This window comes from Aquarana catesbeiana, linkage group LG06 (assembly GCF_042186555.1).
Source record: "Aquarana catesbeiana isolate 2022-GZ linkage group LG06, ASM4218655v1, whole genome shotgun sequence".
Taxonomy (NCBI): domain Eukaryota; kingdom Metazoa; phylum Chordata; class Amphibia; order Anura; family Ranidae; genus Aquarana; species Aquarana catesbeiana.
Genome location: NC_133329.1, coordinates 103,387,760 through 103,402,649, shown reverse-complemented (window position 1 = coordinate 103,402,649; position 14,890 = coordinate 103,387,760). Strand labels below are relative to the sequence as shown.

Sequence of the window (14,890 nt, the reverse complement as noted above, 5' to 3'; positions counted from 1 at the left end):
CTGACATTGAAAATATGCATACTATATGTTGATGTTTATAACACAGTATGTACAATATGTTTGCTGTACTGCACTACTTTCTCTTGTAGGCCTTTTTGGAGGCTCTGCAGAATCAGGCTGAGAGTTCTGGAAAGATTATTGGCCAGTTTGGTGTTGGTTTCTATTCGGCATTTATGGTTGCGGATAAGGTTGTCGTTTACTCACAGTCTTCAGAGCCTGGAAGTGCTGGGTATTGCTGGACATCTGATGGGTAAGTGAAAGATGTTTAACCACTCCATGAATGGAATTCACCCCATCCCCCCCGTCCCATACCCTCTTCCCTTATGATCAGCACAGTTTTCAGGAGGTGTAGTGCTTGTTGTTTGTCTGTATAAATGTGCTTGATGTAGCTTTTTATGGGCTTGCGCTTTATGAATTTTCAGATGTTCAAAGAAAATATGAAAATGGTTTGATTTTGGCTTTTTCTGTAAATCTTTTGGACAGACGTTTCTTATTTTTGTAAGTTTCAATGGGTAACACAGCAGACCTCTAGGTATTGGCTTCTAGGAGGTTGGACAGAAAAATAAATGGCTATTGCTCTTTCTCATTTTTGTTCTGTATTTCTCTGCACAGTGTGGGAGAGCTCAGCTTTAGCTTAGTGTCTTAGGAGTTAGGACAGTTTTAGCATGCTTTTTTTCCCCCACATGTATTAGTAGTGTCTGCTTTAAATGTGGAGAGAATAGTGCCACAGTACTAGTATACGTTCAGCATACATGCATCATTATAATAATTGTAAATTTAATTGAATCATATTTTCCCCTGTTCTCTATTCATTTTATATGAAGAAAGCATGCCAGTTATCCAATACCTTTTAAAAGCAGAGCTCTGAGCAAGCAGCTAAAGACACAGACACATTTGAAGTACATGCAGTATATGTCAGCGGGTTTACCCACCAAAGGATTTGAGATTCTGTTTAGCATGTTTTGTTATCCCCGCACTCTTTCACCCTGCACAGTCTGGAAGATGACTCTTGTGTTTCCTGCTTCAGCTTCCTGTATCACCTGTTTTCTCATTGGACAGAGAATCAGAAAAGGGATTATGCTGATTTTCCAATAAAAATTCTGGAAGTAGACAGGCAAACAGGAAGCTACAAAGCTGAACCAGGAAATAGTGGTGCCACTGTCTGCCAGTGCAGTGTGGTATGGAAGATGGTCATTCAGTGTAATCAGGAATTAGTAGTGGGGCTAGTGGACCTACATCAGTCATGCTTTAGTCGGTCGGTTTGCTATATGTCTACATGATTGCTTCCTAATCCTCAGGTCTGGGGTGTTTGAGCTGGCAGAGGCCAGTGGAGTGAGGCCAGGAACAAAGGTCATCATCCATCTGAAGGACGAATGTAAGGAATTTGCCACTGAGGACAGAGTGAAAGGTGAGTTTCTCAGGTTCCTGGTGATCATCTCGTCTTTCTTTTCTATTATAAACGATAAACATCAATGACTTTAGATTTTTTTCTGTAGGAAATGCACTACTGATTCATGTAGATTAGTTGACTTTTCTTTTGTTTCTTTGCAGAGGTGGTAACAAAATACAGCAACTTTGTCAGCTTCCCCCTTTACCTGAATGGAAAGAGGATTAATACGTTACAGGTAGGATGTGATTGTGAATAATCATAACACAGCCCTTCTATCCCCCCTAAAAAAAGAATATGGCCAAAGCTTTGGCCATTCTTCTATTGGGCACTGGAGGGCACTTGCTTTTGCTCTCCTACAATCCGGAATCAACCAACAGTGGGCTAATGTCTGCTCTCAGATGATATCACAGAGCTGCTCCATGCTCTGGAAGGATCCCGACTATTGTGTCAAGATCCACCCAGATACCTGATTGACCTCTGGCTCAGTATGCCGCTAAGAATCTGAGCCATCCGCTCCCACCCCTCTCCTGCCTGGCGAGTGCTGCAGAGGCAAAGCATAGAGCTGTCACTAACAGTCACCGCTACCTGCTCAGAGCGGACTGAGAATGATCAACGTTCATGTGATCACTCTGTTCTCAGGCTTAGAGCTGGTGGGGGACAGATGAGTGTTTTTTTTTTTTTTATTTGTTTTTTTTACAGTGAGGGAAAAAAGAATTTGATCCCCTGCTGATTGTGTACTTTTGCCCACTGACAAAGAAATGATCAGTCTATAATTTTAACGATGGGTTTATTTTAACAGTGAGAGACAGAATAACAACAAAAAAATCCAGAAAAACTTATTTTAAAAAAGTTATAAATTGATTTGCATTTTTATGAGTGAAGTAAGCATTTGACCCCTTGGCAAAACCCTTGTTGGCAATCAGAGGTCAGACGTTTCTTGTAGTTGGCCACCAAGTTTGCACAGATCTCAGGAGGGATTTTGTCCCTTTTTGCAGATCCTCTCCAAGTCATTAAGGTTTCGAGGCTTAGGTACCTTCGAACCTTCAGCTCCATCCACATATTTTCTATGGGATTAAGGTCTGGAGACTGGCTAGGCCACTCCAGGACCTTAATGTGCTTCTTCTTGAGCCACTCCTTTGTTTCCTTGGCCATGTGTTTTGGGTCATTGTCATGTTGGAATTCCCATCCACGACCCATTTTCAGTGCCCTGGCTGAGGGAAGAAGTTTCCCACCTAAGATTTGACGGTGCATGGCCCAATCCATTGTCCCTTTGATGCGGTGAAGTTGTCCTGTCCCCTTAGCAGAAAAAAAAAACCAAAGCATAATGTTTCCACCTCCATGTTTGATGGTGGGGATGGTGTTTTTTGGGGTCATAGGCAGCATTCGTCATCCTCCAAACACGGCAAGTTGAGTTGATGCCAAAAAGCTTGATTTAGGTCTCATCTGACCACAACACTTTCACCCAGTTCTCCTCTGAATCATTCAGATGTTCATTAGTAAACTTCAGATTGGCCTGCACATGTGCTTTCTTGAGCAGGGGGACCTCGCGGACACTGCAGGATTTCAGTCCTTCACGGTATAGTGTGTTGCCAATTGTTTTCTTGGTGATTATGGTCCCCGCTGCCTTGAGATCATTTACAAGATTCTCTTTGTAGTTCTGGGCTGATTCCTCACCGTTCCCATGATCATTGAAACATCATGAGGTGAGATCTTGCATGGACTAAGGGAGATTTACAGTTATTTTGTGTTTCTTTCATTTGCAAATAATCGCACCAACTATTGTCACTCTCTCACCAAGATGCTTGACAATGGTCTTGCAGCCCATTCCAGCCTTGTGTAGATCTACAATCTTGTCCCTGACATCCATTGACAGCTCTTTTGTCTTGGCCATGGTGGAGATATTGGAATCTGATTGCTTCTGTGGACAGGGGTCTCTTATACAGGTACCAAGCTGAGATTAGGAGCACTCCCTTTAAGAGAGTGCTCCTAATCTTAGCATCCATATAGAAGACACCCGGGAGCTAGAAATCTTGCTGAATGATAGGGAATCAAATACTTATATTTCAGTCATTAAAATGCGAATGTATTTCAACTTTTTTTAAATGCTTTTTTCTGGATATTTTTGTTGTTATTCTGTGTCTCACTGTTAAAATAAACCTTAACCTACCATTAAAATTATAGACTGATAACGTCTTTGTCAGTGAGCAAACGTACAAAATCAGCAGGGGATCAAATACTTTTTTCCCTCACTGTATAACCCCTCAATCTAAGAGCAAAAATGTAATATAGTGTAGCTTACCAGTCCTTAGATGTGGCAGCTGTATTATTTTTTTATTAAGGACTTCCTGTGACATAAACTGAAAGCACAACAATGTTACCTTCTCTCCGAAAACTACTAACATCCTCCCATGTAGTGGAGAGCGGAAGACATGTTTGAAGTCCTGCCTGGGTGACAATCATGGCCTCCTCCATTGATACAGTGGAGTGAGTGTAGCCACCCTTGGACGTGAAGAGTTATATACAAAGGATTACTAGATGAAAATAAAGTAATACAAGAAAACAAATACATCTACCTTATGCAAGAAGTAGCAAGTTAGAATGTAGTAGTTTGAGTTCATTTTGAAGTTAATGGTTAAGGCTGTTTGGTGACTTCCAGGTTGATGAATCTCTGCAAAAGTTGTATTGGTGGAACGTAACTGACTGAAGGGTTGGATATGCTGCAAGAACCCATAGCAATTAGATCCCAGCTTTCACTACATTTCTGAGAGAGCTTCTGAATTGTACATTCCTTTTCCCTTTCCCTGCTTTTCATTTTTAATGCCACTTAATTCAGGCTCTGTGGATGATGGATCCCAAGGAGATTGGAGAGTTTCAGCATGAGGAATTTTACCGTTTTATTGCCCAAGCTTATGACAAGCCACGCTACATGCTCCACTACAAGACAGACGCACCTCTCAACATCCGCAGCATTTTCTATGTACCAGAGATGGTGAGTTTTTTCACAGCCCCTAAGGCAATCCTACGTGTAAGCAGAAAAGTCTTTCCGCTATTCAAAAGGATACAGTCCTTTGCGCCAGTCCCATAAGTATGGATGTGATCTTGCCATTGTGGCTGTGTGTGGCATTGTTTAATTAATTTTCTTCCTTGTTCATACAGAAACCTTCCATGTTCGATGTGAGTAGGGAGCTGGGATCCAGCGTGGCTCTGTACAGTAGAAAAGTCCTCATCCAGACCAAAGCCACAGACATTCTACCCAAGTGGTTGCGCTTCCTACGAGGTGAGCTGTTTTTGTATGACTCAGTTGTGTGCTTAGATAGAAAGATGTTGAATGTAGACCCAAGGAGGCAGAACACTAAAGAAATGGAGGAATTTGACTCGGTGCCAACCTCTTGCAATATCCTGCACAGCAGAGCTCAGACTGGTAGGAGCGTGCTGATAGGAGAGAGTGGATCAATCTGCTGGTTCTACTTCACTGTCCTGTCACAGGCCGGGGGTGGGACAAGACCTAGTTGTCAGGTCTTCATGCTGCTTCCTAGGGCTTTGTAAATCGCAGGAGAATGATCAGAAATACAGATAAATTAAGAGGTTAAAATTGTAAAGAAAAAAATTGCAAGCAGGCAGACTACTGTAGAAGAGACATGCCATGTCTCTTCTGCAAGGCAACAACTTGCTTGCCTGTTCAGTCTTCATTAAAATGTACTGTGCAGCTTAGGGTACATTCTTGGCACAGTGCCGGTGTGCCCCGGATACATAAACTCGTATGCATGTGTAGGGGTTTTGTGGTCCTGTGCCGGCTAGTCAAGACAGATGCCGCCCAGTGGAATCAGGGGAGAGGATGGCAAGGGAGCTCACGAACGTTGGATCATTGAAACAGTGGTGATGATTTGCAGCTTTAGTTGCACTTTATGAAAATTTGTTTTAAAATTAGTGATCTAAGGCCATGCCAGCACCTCATCATATGTTGTCCTTTCTTTATTGTTTGCAGGAGTTGTGGACAGTGAGGATATACCTCTAAATCTGAGCCGAGAGCTGTTGCAGGAGAGTGCTCTCATTAGGTAAGCTGAGGCATGCTGGTGTATACTGGATATGGTGTCCAGGGTGTTTCTCTTCTCATTGATTGGGAATACAGCTCTGTAAGAATATGTATGACTTGCAAAAAAAAGTTGATTCCTCCGCTGTTCTCAGTACCATCCCTTACAATGAATTGCTTTTCAAGTTTTACCTAGGAAGAAAACAGTGAGAGATATGTGAAGGTTTACGTTTGTAATTTTTTACCTTTTTAAAAAAAATGTTTTTGGCGGTATCGTTTCATTAATAATAGCTTCCTCTAGGGACCCTGTTTGTCTAACCATAGTCCCTGGATGTTCTATATCTTCCCTTCTCCTTCTGGACACAGCTGTATATAAACTTTTATTTATTATTTCTTTGCTACATATTCAAGATAATAGACAGTGATGCATTTACATTTTAGCAAGTGCATTTAATTTTTTTAATGTAATGCTTCTGTCAGAAAACTGCGTGAAGTGCTACAGAAACGGCTGATCAAATTCTTCCTCGACCAGTGTAAGAAGGACCCTGAAAAATACAACAAGTTTTTCGAGGATTATGGGCTGTTTATACGGGAAGGGATTGTTACCACCGCAGAACAGGATGTTAAGGTGAGGATTATAGTTCAGTTACACAGAATAACATTGTCACTGTAGAAAATGTTCCTTTTAGTGGTCAGCTGTGTATTCCATAATACAGTCAACAGTCCTTGCTTAAACACATCTCTCATACTTGAAATATGGAGGCTGTGATTATTAGCCTTTAAAAAATGCGCATTACTTGGCTGTCATGCACACCTCTGCCTACTTTGTGTCTCGGACTCAGAATAAGCATACAGAAGATGTATGACTCATCTCAGATTTTTCTAATACTTGTACTGGATCATATTGGGGCCATAGGTGCTGCGTAACAACCAGGTAACTAGCATTTGGCCGCTGATCACACATATACGCTGGAGATCAAAATTAGAGAACATTTTATGAACACTCGATTTTTTCAGAAATAATGTATCATCTTCATTGCTCAACATTTGACAGATTTTTTTTTTTTTTTTTTTGCGGCTATACCATGTGCTAGTAGAACAGTGTTTTTCGAAATAACCAAGGGACTTCAAAAGAAAAAACTTTATTTTGTAGAAAACGCAATGATCAAAATTAGAGAAGCAATGACTGTAGCATGGAGAATGATTACAACTAAAATTTCTGAAGGTTACAACAATTAGTAGGAAGTCGGGGGGGCCCTTGCTTGGAATGACTTCAGCAAATCTACTTTGCACAGTACATCACTAGTCTCTCACACTGCTCTGGTGTGATTTTGTTTCACTGTTCTTCCTGTCTCTTCCACAATTTGGTGACTTTAGTAGGTTTCTTGGCCATAACTTTGTCGCCAAGGATTTTTCAGAGGTTTTATATTGGGTTTCGATCAGGACTCTGGGCTGGCCATTTCATTATTTCAATGTTTTCAGATTCAAGGAACTCTTTTACTCCTGTTTAGATAATTTCATTAAGGACTAAGCAGTGACCTTGAATCTTAGGAGATTGTAGGTTGTTCTCTAATTTTGATTTCCAGTGTATATATACACACACATACCTGTGGGACCATGCAAGGTTACTTGTTGGATTTTTTTAAGATTCAATTTTATTTATATTTTTATTTATATATTTTTTGGACCTTTTTTTTGTGTAGTTATTAAATCTATCAATTAAAAAAACTCTAAATAAATATAGATAGATATAGAGAGAGAGAGAGAAAATATGTGTATATATATATATATATATATATATATATATATATGAAATATGTGTGTGTGTGTGTATATATACACACACAAAATCCTGGTTCAGCAGGGGGACCGGCCGAGATTCAAACCATGTATGGGCAGGCTGAATGTACCCAAGCTGATCAATCGATCACCTTGGCTACAACCAGCCTGTCGGATTTTGTTTGCGATTATTGCAAGCAGCTATAGTCACTAGCAATAATCACTGTGCGTTCTCCCTGCCAGGATGGCTCCTCTCGCCCCCATGCCAGGCAAACACAATAGCTTCATGGGAGGGATATTCACCCATGATCGTTGACCCACGGTTGCAGGAAAGAAAATCGCTCCATTTATGGCTGGCTTTAGCAATTAAGAGAATTTCTTTCCCGTGATACATGGTACAGTTTTGGGCATCTCCACCCAGAAACTTGAGGAAGTAGCGTTGCCTACAAATGCATCCTGTGACCAATTATGCAAGTTGCAAAGTTACTTCAGGAGCATGAAGGTTGTAGCTGGGCCCCGTGGACATTCACAAAGTTCTGGGCTCCGGCCTGCCTTGTTATCTAGCTCTGGTTACAACAACCTGAACAAAATAACTGCTGTAAGCAGTACCACCAATGGGTAGTCTCTACTATAATTCTATTTGTTCATAAAAATGTTTGTATTCCAATTTATTACAGGAGGATATTGGCAGGTTGCTGCGGTTTGAGTCCTCAGCTCTGCCCGCAGGCCAGCAGACAAGCCTAACTGACTACTGCAGCCGTATGCAAGCAGGAACCCGCAACATCTACTATCTGTGTTCTCCCAACCGCCACCTTGCTGAGCACAGTCCCTACTTTGAAGCCATGAAGAAGAAACAGACAGAGGTGAGGTCCCTGGAAGTTCTCACTGTTTTGTTTCCTATGCCTTCTTGGTCATTGCCCCTTTTACGCTCTTCATGACGTCTCTTCCAGGTTTTGTTCTGCTTTGAGCAGTTTGATGAACTAACTCTTCTGCATTTGAGAGAGTTTGATAAGAAAAAACTAATTTCAGTGGAGACAGACATTGTGGTGGATCACTATAAGGAGGAAAAGTTTGAGGACAGCACAGCAGGTATATCCCTATATGCCCAAGCAAGGGAACCTAAAGATTTGCCCAGTCCTAATTTAACCATTTATCTTTTTTTCTTTTCTTTTTTTTTTTTTTTTTTGTTCCTCAGCTTCTGACAAACTGTCTGAGAAAGAAACAGAAGATTTGATGGCTTGGATGAGGAATGGCTTGGGGATACGAGTGGCCAATATTAAGGTAAAGAAAAATTAAGTGAAGTATATTTATCAAACAACCTCTCCAGCTCTCACTTGCTGCTCTTCCTTCAGCGCATCTGCCATCCTCATACCCAGTCAGGATTTAAAGGAGTGACATATCACCTCCCTCATCATTTGACCGTGCTTAGGCCTGAAAGTTGGCTGCTAGGCCTGAACACTGCATTGTGGGAGGAGGTCACATGCTCCCTCATACATAGAAGCACTGGCTGTTCTGAAATGGCAGCCATAAAAGAAGAAAGTGGAGAGGTGAGAAAAAGTGGTGGTCAAGGTGACAGTCTCTTTAACCACGTCTCGACCGACATATGTATATACATTCTCATCGAGAAGTGGTTATACCAGGAGCCATGATCTTGGTATCGTGCTCCATCCAGCGTGGTAGCAGAGCATCACATCACATCAGCTGTGTTACTAAGTCACAGCAACACCAGTGAGATGAAGTGGAAAGAGCAAGGATCCACACACTGCCCAATGCTATGTTAACTGCTGGGACTGAGAATGACAAGCAGCCATCAGGAACAGAGAACACAAGCTGGAGCAGCTGCACTGGAAAGGCACAAACCAGCAGCACTGCAGCAGGGACAGCCAGAACACTCTGCGATGAGGGGGGGACAGACAATGAGTTTCCAGGCCAATATGCCCGTTGTCAAGCCGCTTCTATTCTCTAGCACTACAGTTTTAATTGTTTTTTTTTTTCTTTTAGAAAATATATAAAGTTTGGGGATTCTAAATAATTTTCTAGCAAAAAAATGCAGGTTTTTACATGTATGTGGGAAATGCCAGAAAGGGCCTGGTTTTGAGGTGGTTAAGCCATCCACATTAGTACAGAGAAGGAGCTTATCGTGTAATATCCCAATCATACAGATGCACACACGCACAGGGGCAAATTTGGGATGGAAGCTTGCTAACCCTGCAGTATATTTTTATGTTCTGTAAGAAAGTAGAGCACCCAAAGAAAAGCCCTCAGGCACCCGCAGAACATAAAAACGCAATGCACAGAGTGGGTGTTGGGCCCTGGACAAAAGCAATGTAAGTATGCAGTTACTAATTTATTCTGCTGTGCAGGTGTAGTAGAAAAGGTTAGTAAGAGACTTAGTAAAGACTTAGCCAGTCAATTCCATCCCTCTTTAAATCTAGCTGTGTTCCATCTTTGCAGGTTACCCCACGTCTTGACACCCATCCGGCTATGATTACTGTACTGGAGATGGGGGCTGCTCGACATTTCCTGCGCACTCAGCAACTAGCTAAAACGAACGAGGAGCGAGCACAGCTTTTGCAGCCTACACTGGAGATAAACCCTGGGTGAGCAATTACTTGTAGTAATAAACCATGAGGTTGATTTCTTCATGGCTTAGGTTTTTTTGGGCAGTGAAGCTACTCTGCTGTCATGTCATTTTTATGCACGTGTATGAATGGGACCATTATTATATTCGAGCAAGGTGCACTTTAAGTCTACGTTTCCACTAGTGCGACTTGTCATGCGATGTTGGACACATAAAGTCGCATGACAAGTCACAGCCCATTGATTTTAGTGGCACCAGTTCCATACTGTGCGACTTTGAAAATCAGCAACTTTGATCCAGAGAGTGTAAAGTTGGATCAAAGCTGCACTCTAAATTGCACGACTTTGGGGTTGCAATAGTGGAAACTTAGACTAAAAGCGTAAAACAAATCACCCAGCAATTAGTTTTGTCTGCCCAGTAAAAAGGTGTAAACAAAAACCCAGGAAAATTGCTCAGTAAGGGCTAATTTTGATGTCTGTTCAAGAGATGTCATGCTCATCCATATACAAAAGTACCAGGCATCTTCTTGAGTTCTCAATATTGAATAGAACAGTTGGGGGAGAAAAGAAATGTGATTATATGCTGGTATTATATGAGGACTTAAAGGGTTTGTTCACCTTTACCAAAAAATTGCCTATGAAGGTAAGGGGTGTCTAGACATATTTAACCCCTTGATCGCCCTAGATATTAACCCTTTTGTAGCCAGTGTCATTAGTACAGTGCATATTATTAGCACTGATCACTGTAATAATGGCACTGGTGATGTCAGTCAAAAATCTGTGGGACTGCTGGTTGCAGCGACCTAATACTTGTACATAGTTGTCTTTATTATATCCTCACAACCTGGAGTAACCAATTCCCACTCCTTATTAAAAGAAGTTCAGGATTCCCCAAAAAAATAAAATTATACTCGCCTCAGGGGATGGAGCATCGGTCCGAACACCGCTGATCACTCAGCTCTCAGTCTTCAGGCTGCAGAAAGCCAGTCAATCACAAGCTCTCTGCTCTGCTCTTCCAGCGCTCATTGGAATGCTGGGCTGTGAAGGGGGTGGGAGCAGCTGGTTCAGCCTCCCAGCGGGCTGTGAAGGGGGGGGGGGGGGCAGCAGCTGGTTCAGCCTCCCAGTTGCTTGCTTAGAGACTGGGCAAGCTGCCGGTCCATATGGTCGGGAACTTTTCAGAGCCTGGACCAGCTCTGTGACACCAGCCTTAGCCCGCTGTCAGCTGAAAATGTGCCACAGGAGCACAGGGCAAATTGCACTCCTGTGATCCATAGAAGTACAGACAAAATAGCTTTGGCTATACTTTTCCTTTTAAGCACAGGTCATAGTGTCTGCGGGTTGATACCCAGTGAACAGTCTCTAATTTTCTTTTTTTATACAGATGTGGCTGTTTCTCTATCAGATTGCAAAGTGTCACCACTTTTGTTACTGGTCTGTTATGTACCTTATTGAGAAATTGTCAAATAAAGGCAAAGTACAATAAAGACTTCTTTCTAATATAAAAAAAATGCACATGAAAAGCCAATACTAAGCACTGTGATATCTCTCTCCAACTATGTTAAAACTTTTATGTCAATGTTTTTCAGGCATCCTTTAATTAAGAAGTTAGGACAGCTGAAAGACACAGACATGGATCTGGCAAAATTACTTATGGAACAGGTAGGTAAACCAGTTGTAGGCAAGTGCTCTGCAACATTGGCTCCTGATCATTCATAGAGACTGGGAACTGTCTAACAGCTCACTCACTGTGCTGGGAGAGCACAGAAACCTCGGCTGCCCACAAATGCATATGTACAGCAGCAAAGAGAGTGGGCTTTACTGCCCACACGTTATATTATGGCAAGAGGTTAAATAAAGACACTTGTCATTTCACTCGCTCTTCATTATTTTTGGTATGTAATTGGGCTGGTATACACACTTACATATGTCGTGGCTGGAGAGTTTTTATCTCCTCTCCAATGTTCTCTTCAAAAATCTCCCTTATTAAAGCGGAAGTAAACCCATCCATGTGCCGGAAATGTAACGCTACCATTGGTTATGCTCTCAACCAAACTGTCAAGCCATCCAATGGCTGGTGTCTAAACTGATCACATGTGCAGCATCATGGCAGTTGTAGATTAAACAGAGGCAAAGATGGCAGCTTCCTTGGCTGAAAACGATAGGGGGGTTTACTTACACTTTAAGGATAGCCTTCTTTAGTGCTGTAACCTATAACAATCAGAATTTACTGAAGTCAGACCAGTGCAGGATGGATTCTGATTGGTTGCAACATGTTACTTTATAAACCATTGAATGCATTTTTTATGCATGATCTTTCTGCCAGCAAGGTCCTGCAACCATGTGCATGAACCCTAACAATCCTGTACCTCCAGCCATGCCATACTACTTTACTCTAGGAATCTGGTAAAAAGTAAAAACAATGCTGGGGTTAGTCAGGTAGGGCATGCATAAGGCTTCATGCATGTAGTGTGCATTTGCATATCAAGTTTGTGCACTTTCTGCAAGTAGTTGCGTACAGTTGCCTACACCCATTCATGTCTATTGGAGGCTGTATGCAGGACTAGGACATCCCTGGGCACCAAAATCCTCATGTGCATAAAGCCAACCATCATGAGCACTAGGCTGCTTTGTCCACTATATGTGTTTATAAGCCTGGAGGAAAAGTTGCTAGTATTTGGGGTTTTGTGACCATAATGAATGTGGACATGGCCTTCTTTTCATCCACAGAACTTCTTGTGTATGGCTGGTTTTAAGAAATGTTCATACATCTAGCTGTTTCTGTCTTGGGTTGAAACCAATTCTGCAAATCCAGCATGTATGAGACTAAAGCCAGCACTGATGGATCAAAATTCCTGCTGAACTGGCCAAATTTTGATCCATCTGTGGGCAGGCTGGTTGTACTGAAGTACTGTGTAGTTGAAGGAAAGAAAATTGCATAATCTATAGCCAGCCAAACTAATGGAGTTTAACTTCTGTTGTGGCCTGCCCTCTGGGTAAAATAAAGAAGAATCCAGCTGTGAAAATTATCTTCCCTGTTTATCTCTGCTTAGCAGCTACAGCTGTAATCTGATGCAAAGATCTCTTCCCTGCAATTCCATTCAATAATTAAAGGAGAAGTGCAGGATATCCCAAAATAAATATAAATACTCACCTACATGGCTGCAGCATTTGTCTGATGCTACAGCTGTCCTCTGCTGGATCTAAGACCGTAAACTGAGTGATCACATGACCTTTGATCGCTCAGTTGTCGCTCTTCACTTATCAGAGAGTGGTGACTGTCAGTCTCCGGCTGTCTGCTCTACCCCTCCAGCGCTCACTGGAGTGTCAGACTGTGTAGAGAGCTGGGGTGACTGGCTCAGGTTCTCAGCAGCACATTGAGAGGCTGAGCCAGGCTGCAGGACAGGCATCTGGGTGGCTGAATCTGGTACATAGGGGTGCAGAAATAAGTGCACTCCTGTGACCCAGATGAGAAATTTGGCCATGCTTTTCTTTTAAGTATCTATTTAGAGTGAACTGACCTTTTTAAAAAAAATCCTTACCTGCTTGAGAAGCTGCAGATGGAAGCAGACATTTATTGGAGTCTTGGGCCCCATTCTAATGTAAGTATTGAAGCTGAACTTGTTTGGTTTCTCTGTCAGTAGGCTCCATTCACTCAGCTATAATGCATGTGTTTTTCCATTATAATTGTTACTTTTAGTTCTTTAATAAAAGAAAAAAATGTAGCAGATAACGATTATTATAGCTTTGTAAATTGGTCTGCCATAATCATAAATTGTGCTGTGTTCTGTAAGATCTGAACCATCTTTATTACTTCCATACAGATCTACGAGAACGCAATGATTGCAGCCGGACTTAATGACGACCCCCGACCCATGGTGTTACGACTAAATGAGTTATTAACAAAAGCATTGGAGAAACACTGATCCCTCCTGTCCTTTCCATAATATCTCACTTCAGCCTCCAGTGACTGTTCCGTCATTCAGTCCACTAGATTTCTGACTGTTCATTTCAAGAAGCTGCTGTTATTTTTTTACAGCCGACATGTTTCCTATGGAAAGAGACTTTTAAAGACACACAAAGCTTATCGCAGAATGTCAGTCTGTGCATCTATGTAGTAAGAATAACTACTGTCTTGAGGAGAACTGTCTGTGATAAACAGTGTAGCTATGAGGTGTAATGTTTAAAGCGGAACTAAACTCGCAAATATGAGCCTGTCTTGTATGAAAGATGACCTTAACATGCATTTTAAAGCCACAGATTAAGTCATTAAATATATTACATTGTGGTTTTTTTTTTTTCCTAATTCAGGCAATGTAGCGCATGTGCAGTTTATGTTGCATTCTTAGTATCCTTCTAGTGCTAGAACGTGGACTACACAATGCATGCTTACATCACTGTTAGTCTCTGGTGAGCCTGATGTAGGCCTCATCTTCATGTTACTTTTTTTCCTTTAGGTTAATTCTTCAGCCTCTGAAAACGCACCTACATTTTCTGTGTAGTGGCAACGCTATAACCATAGGAAGCCTCTGAAGAGCATCCACTGATATGCGCTTCTGTTTTGTTTGCTATTTGCCATAGAGCGAACTCGTGATGTATTAGCACTATGGCAACTTGATCTAAAGTGAGACTTTTTTAATGGGCATTTACTAGTGACGGCAGCTGTGGGCAACTGCTACTATCCAGGAAGTAGAGAGCTACATTTTATACAAGATGGCAACCGCGTCAGCTGGCAGGGGGTTTTGGGGCCTGAAAGTGTTATGCATGGTAAGCAAACTTATCCTTTGTATTTGACAAGTCCTGTCTAGGCTTTGGGAATAAAACTGTAGAATTTTTAGTTTTCCTGCCTGTGGAAGGGAGAGTTTAGTTCTGCTTTAACCCTGTCACTATGCAGATAGGTGATTGGCTTAAAGGGTAACACCACTTTCGTGGGAAACAAAAATTGCAAATAAAAAAAAAAAATTACAATAGCTAAAGAAGTCTCATTGTAATTGAGTGCTATTAACCACTTCAGCCCCGGAAGAATTTACCCCCTTCCTGACCAAGAAATTTGATCGATCAATTATCTACTGGTTGTGCCACATCCTAAATTTCGAATTTAAAGCAAGAGAAAT

At 41.7% G+C, this 14,890-nt stretch overlaps 1 protein-coding gene across 1 annotated transcript in view; it reads left to right on the top strand.

The window, feature by feature from the left end:
• TRAP1 (TNF receptor associated protein 1) overlaps nucleotides 1-14,064 on the top strand; it is a 35,878-nt gene extending 21,814 nt beyond the window's left edge. Inside the window, exons 6-18 of the mRNA XM_073636574.1 lie at nucleotides 90-250; nucleotides 1,299-1,408; nucleotides 1,552-1,625; nucleotides 4,224-4,379; nucleotides 4,547-4,667; nucleotides 5,376-5,445; nucleotides 5,901-6,048; nucleotides 7,877-8,062; nucleotides 8,150-8,288; nucleotides 8,395-8,480; nucleotides 9,654-9,799; nucleotides 11,366-11,438; nucleotides 13,601-14,064. Of these exons, the coding sequence (XP_073492675.1) occupies nucleotides 90-250; nucleotides 1,299-1,408; nucleotides 1,552-1,625; nucleotides 4,224-4,379; nucleotides 4,547-4,667; nucleotides 5,376-5,445; nucleotides 5,901-6,048; nucleotides 7,877-8,062; nucleotides 8,150-8,288; nucleotides 8,395-8,480; nucleotides 9,654-9,799; nucleotides 11,366-11,438; nucleotides 13,601-13,702 (1,572 nt within the window). The 3' untranslated portion in view covers nucleotides 13,703-14,064. The remainder of the gene's footprint in view (nucleotides 1-89; nucleotides 251-1,298; nucleotides 1,409-1,551; nucleotides 1,626-4,223; nucleotides 4,380-4,546; nucleotides 4,668-5,375; nucleotides 5,446-5,900; nucleotides 6,049-7,876; nucleotides 8,063-8,149; nucleotides 8,289-8,394; nucleotides 8,481-9,653; nucleotides 9,800-11,365; nucleotides 11,439-13,600) is intronic.
• The last annotated feature ends 826 nt before the right edge of the window (nucleotides 14,065-14,890 follow it).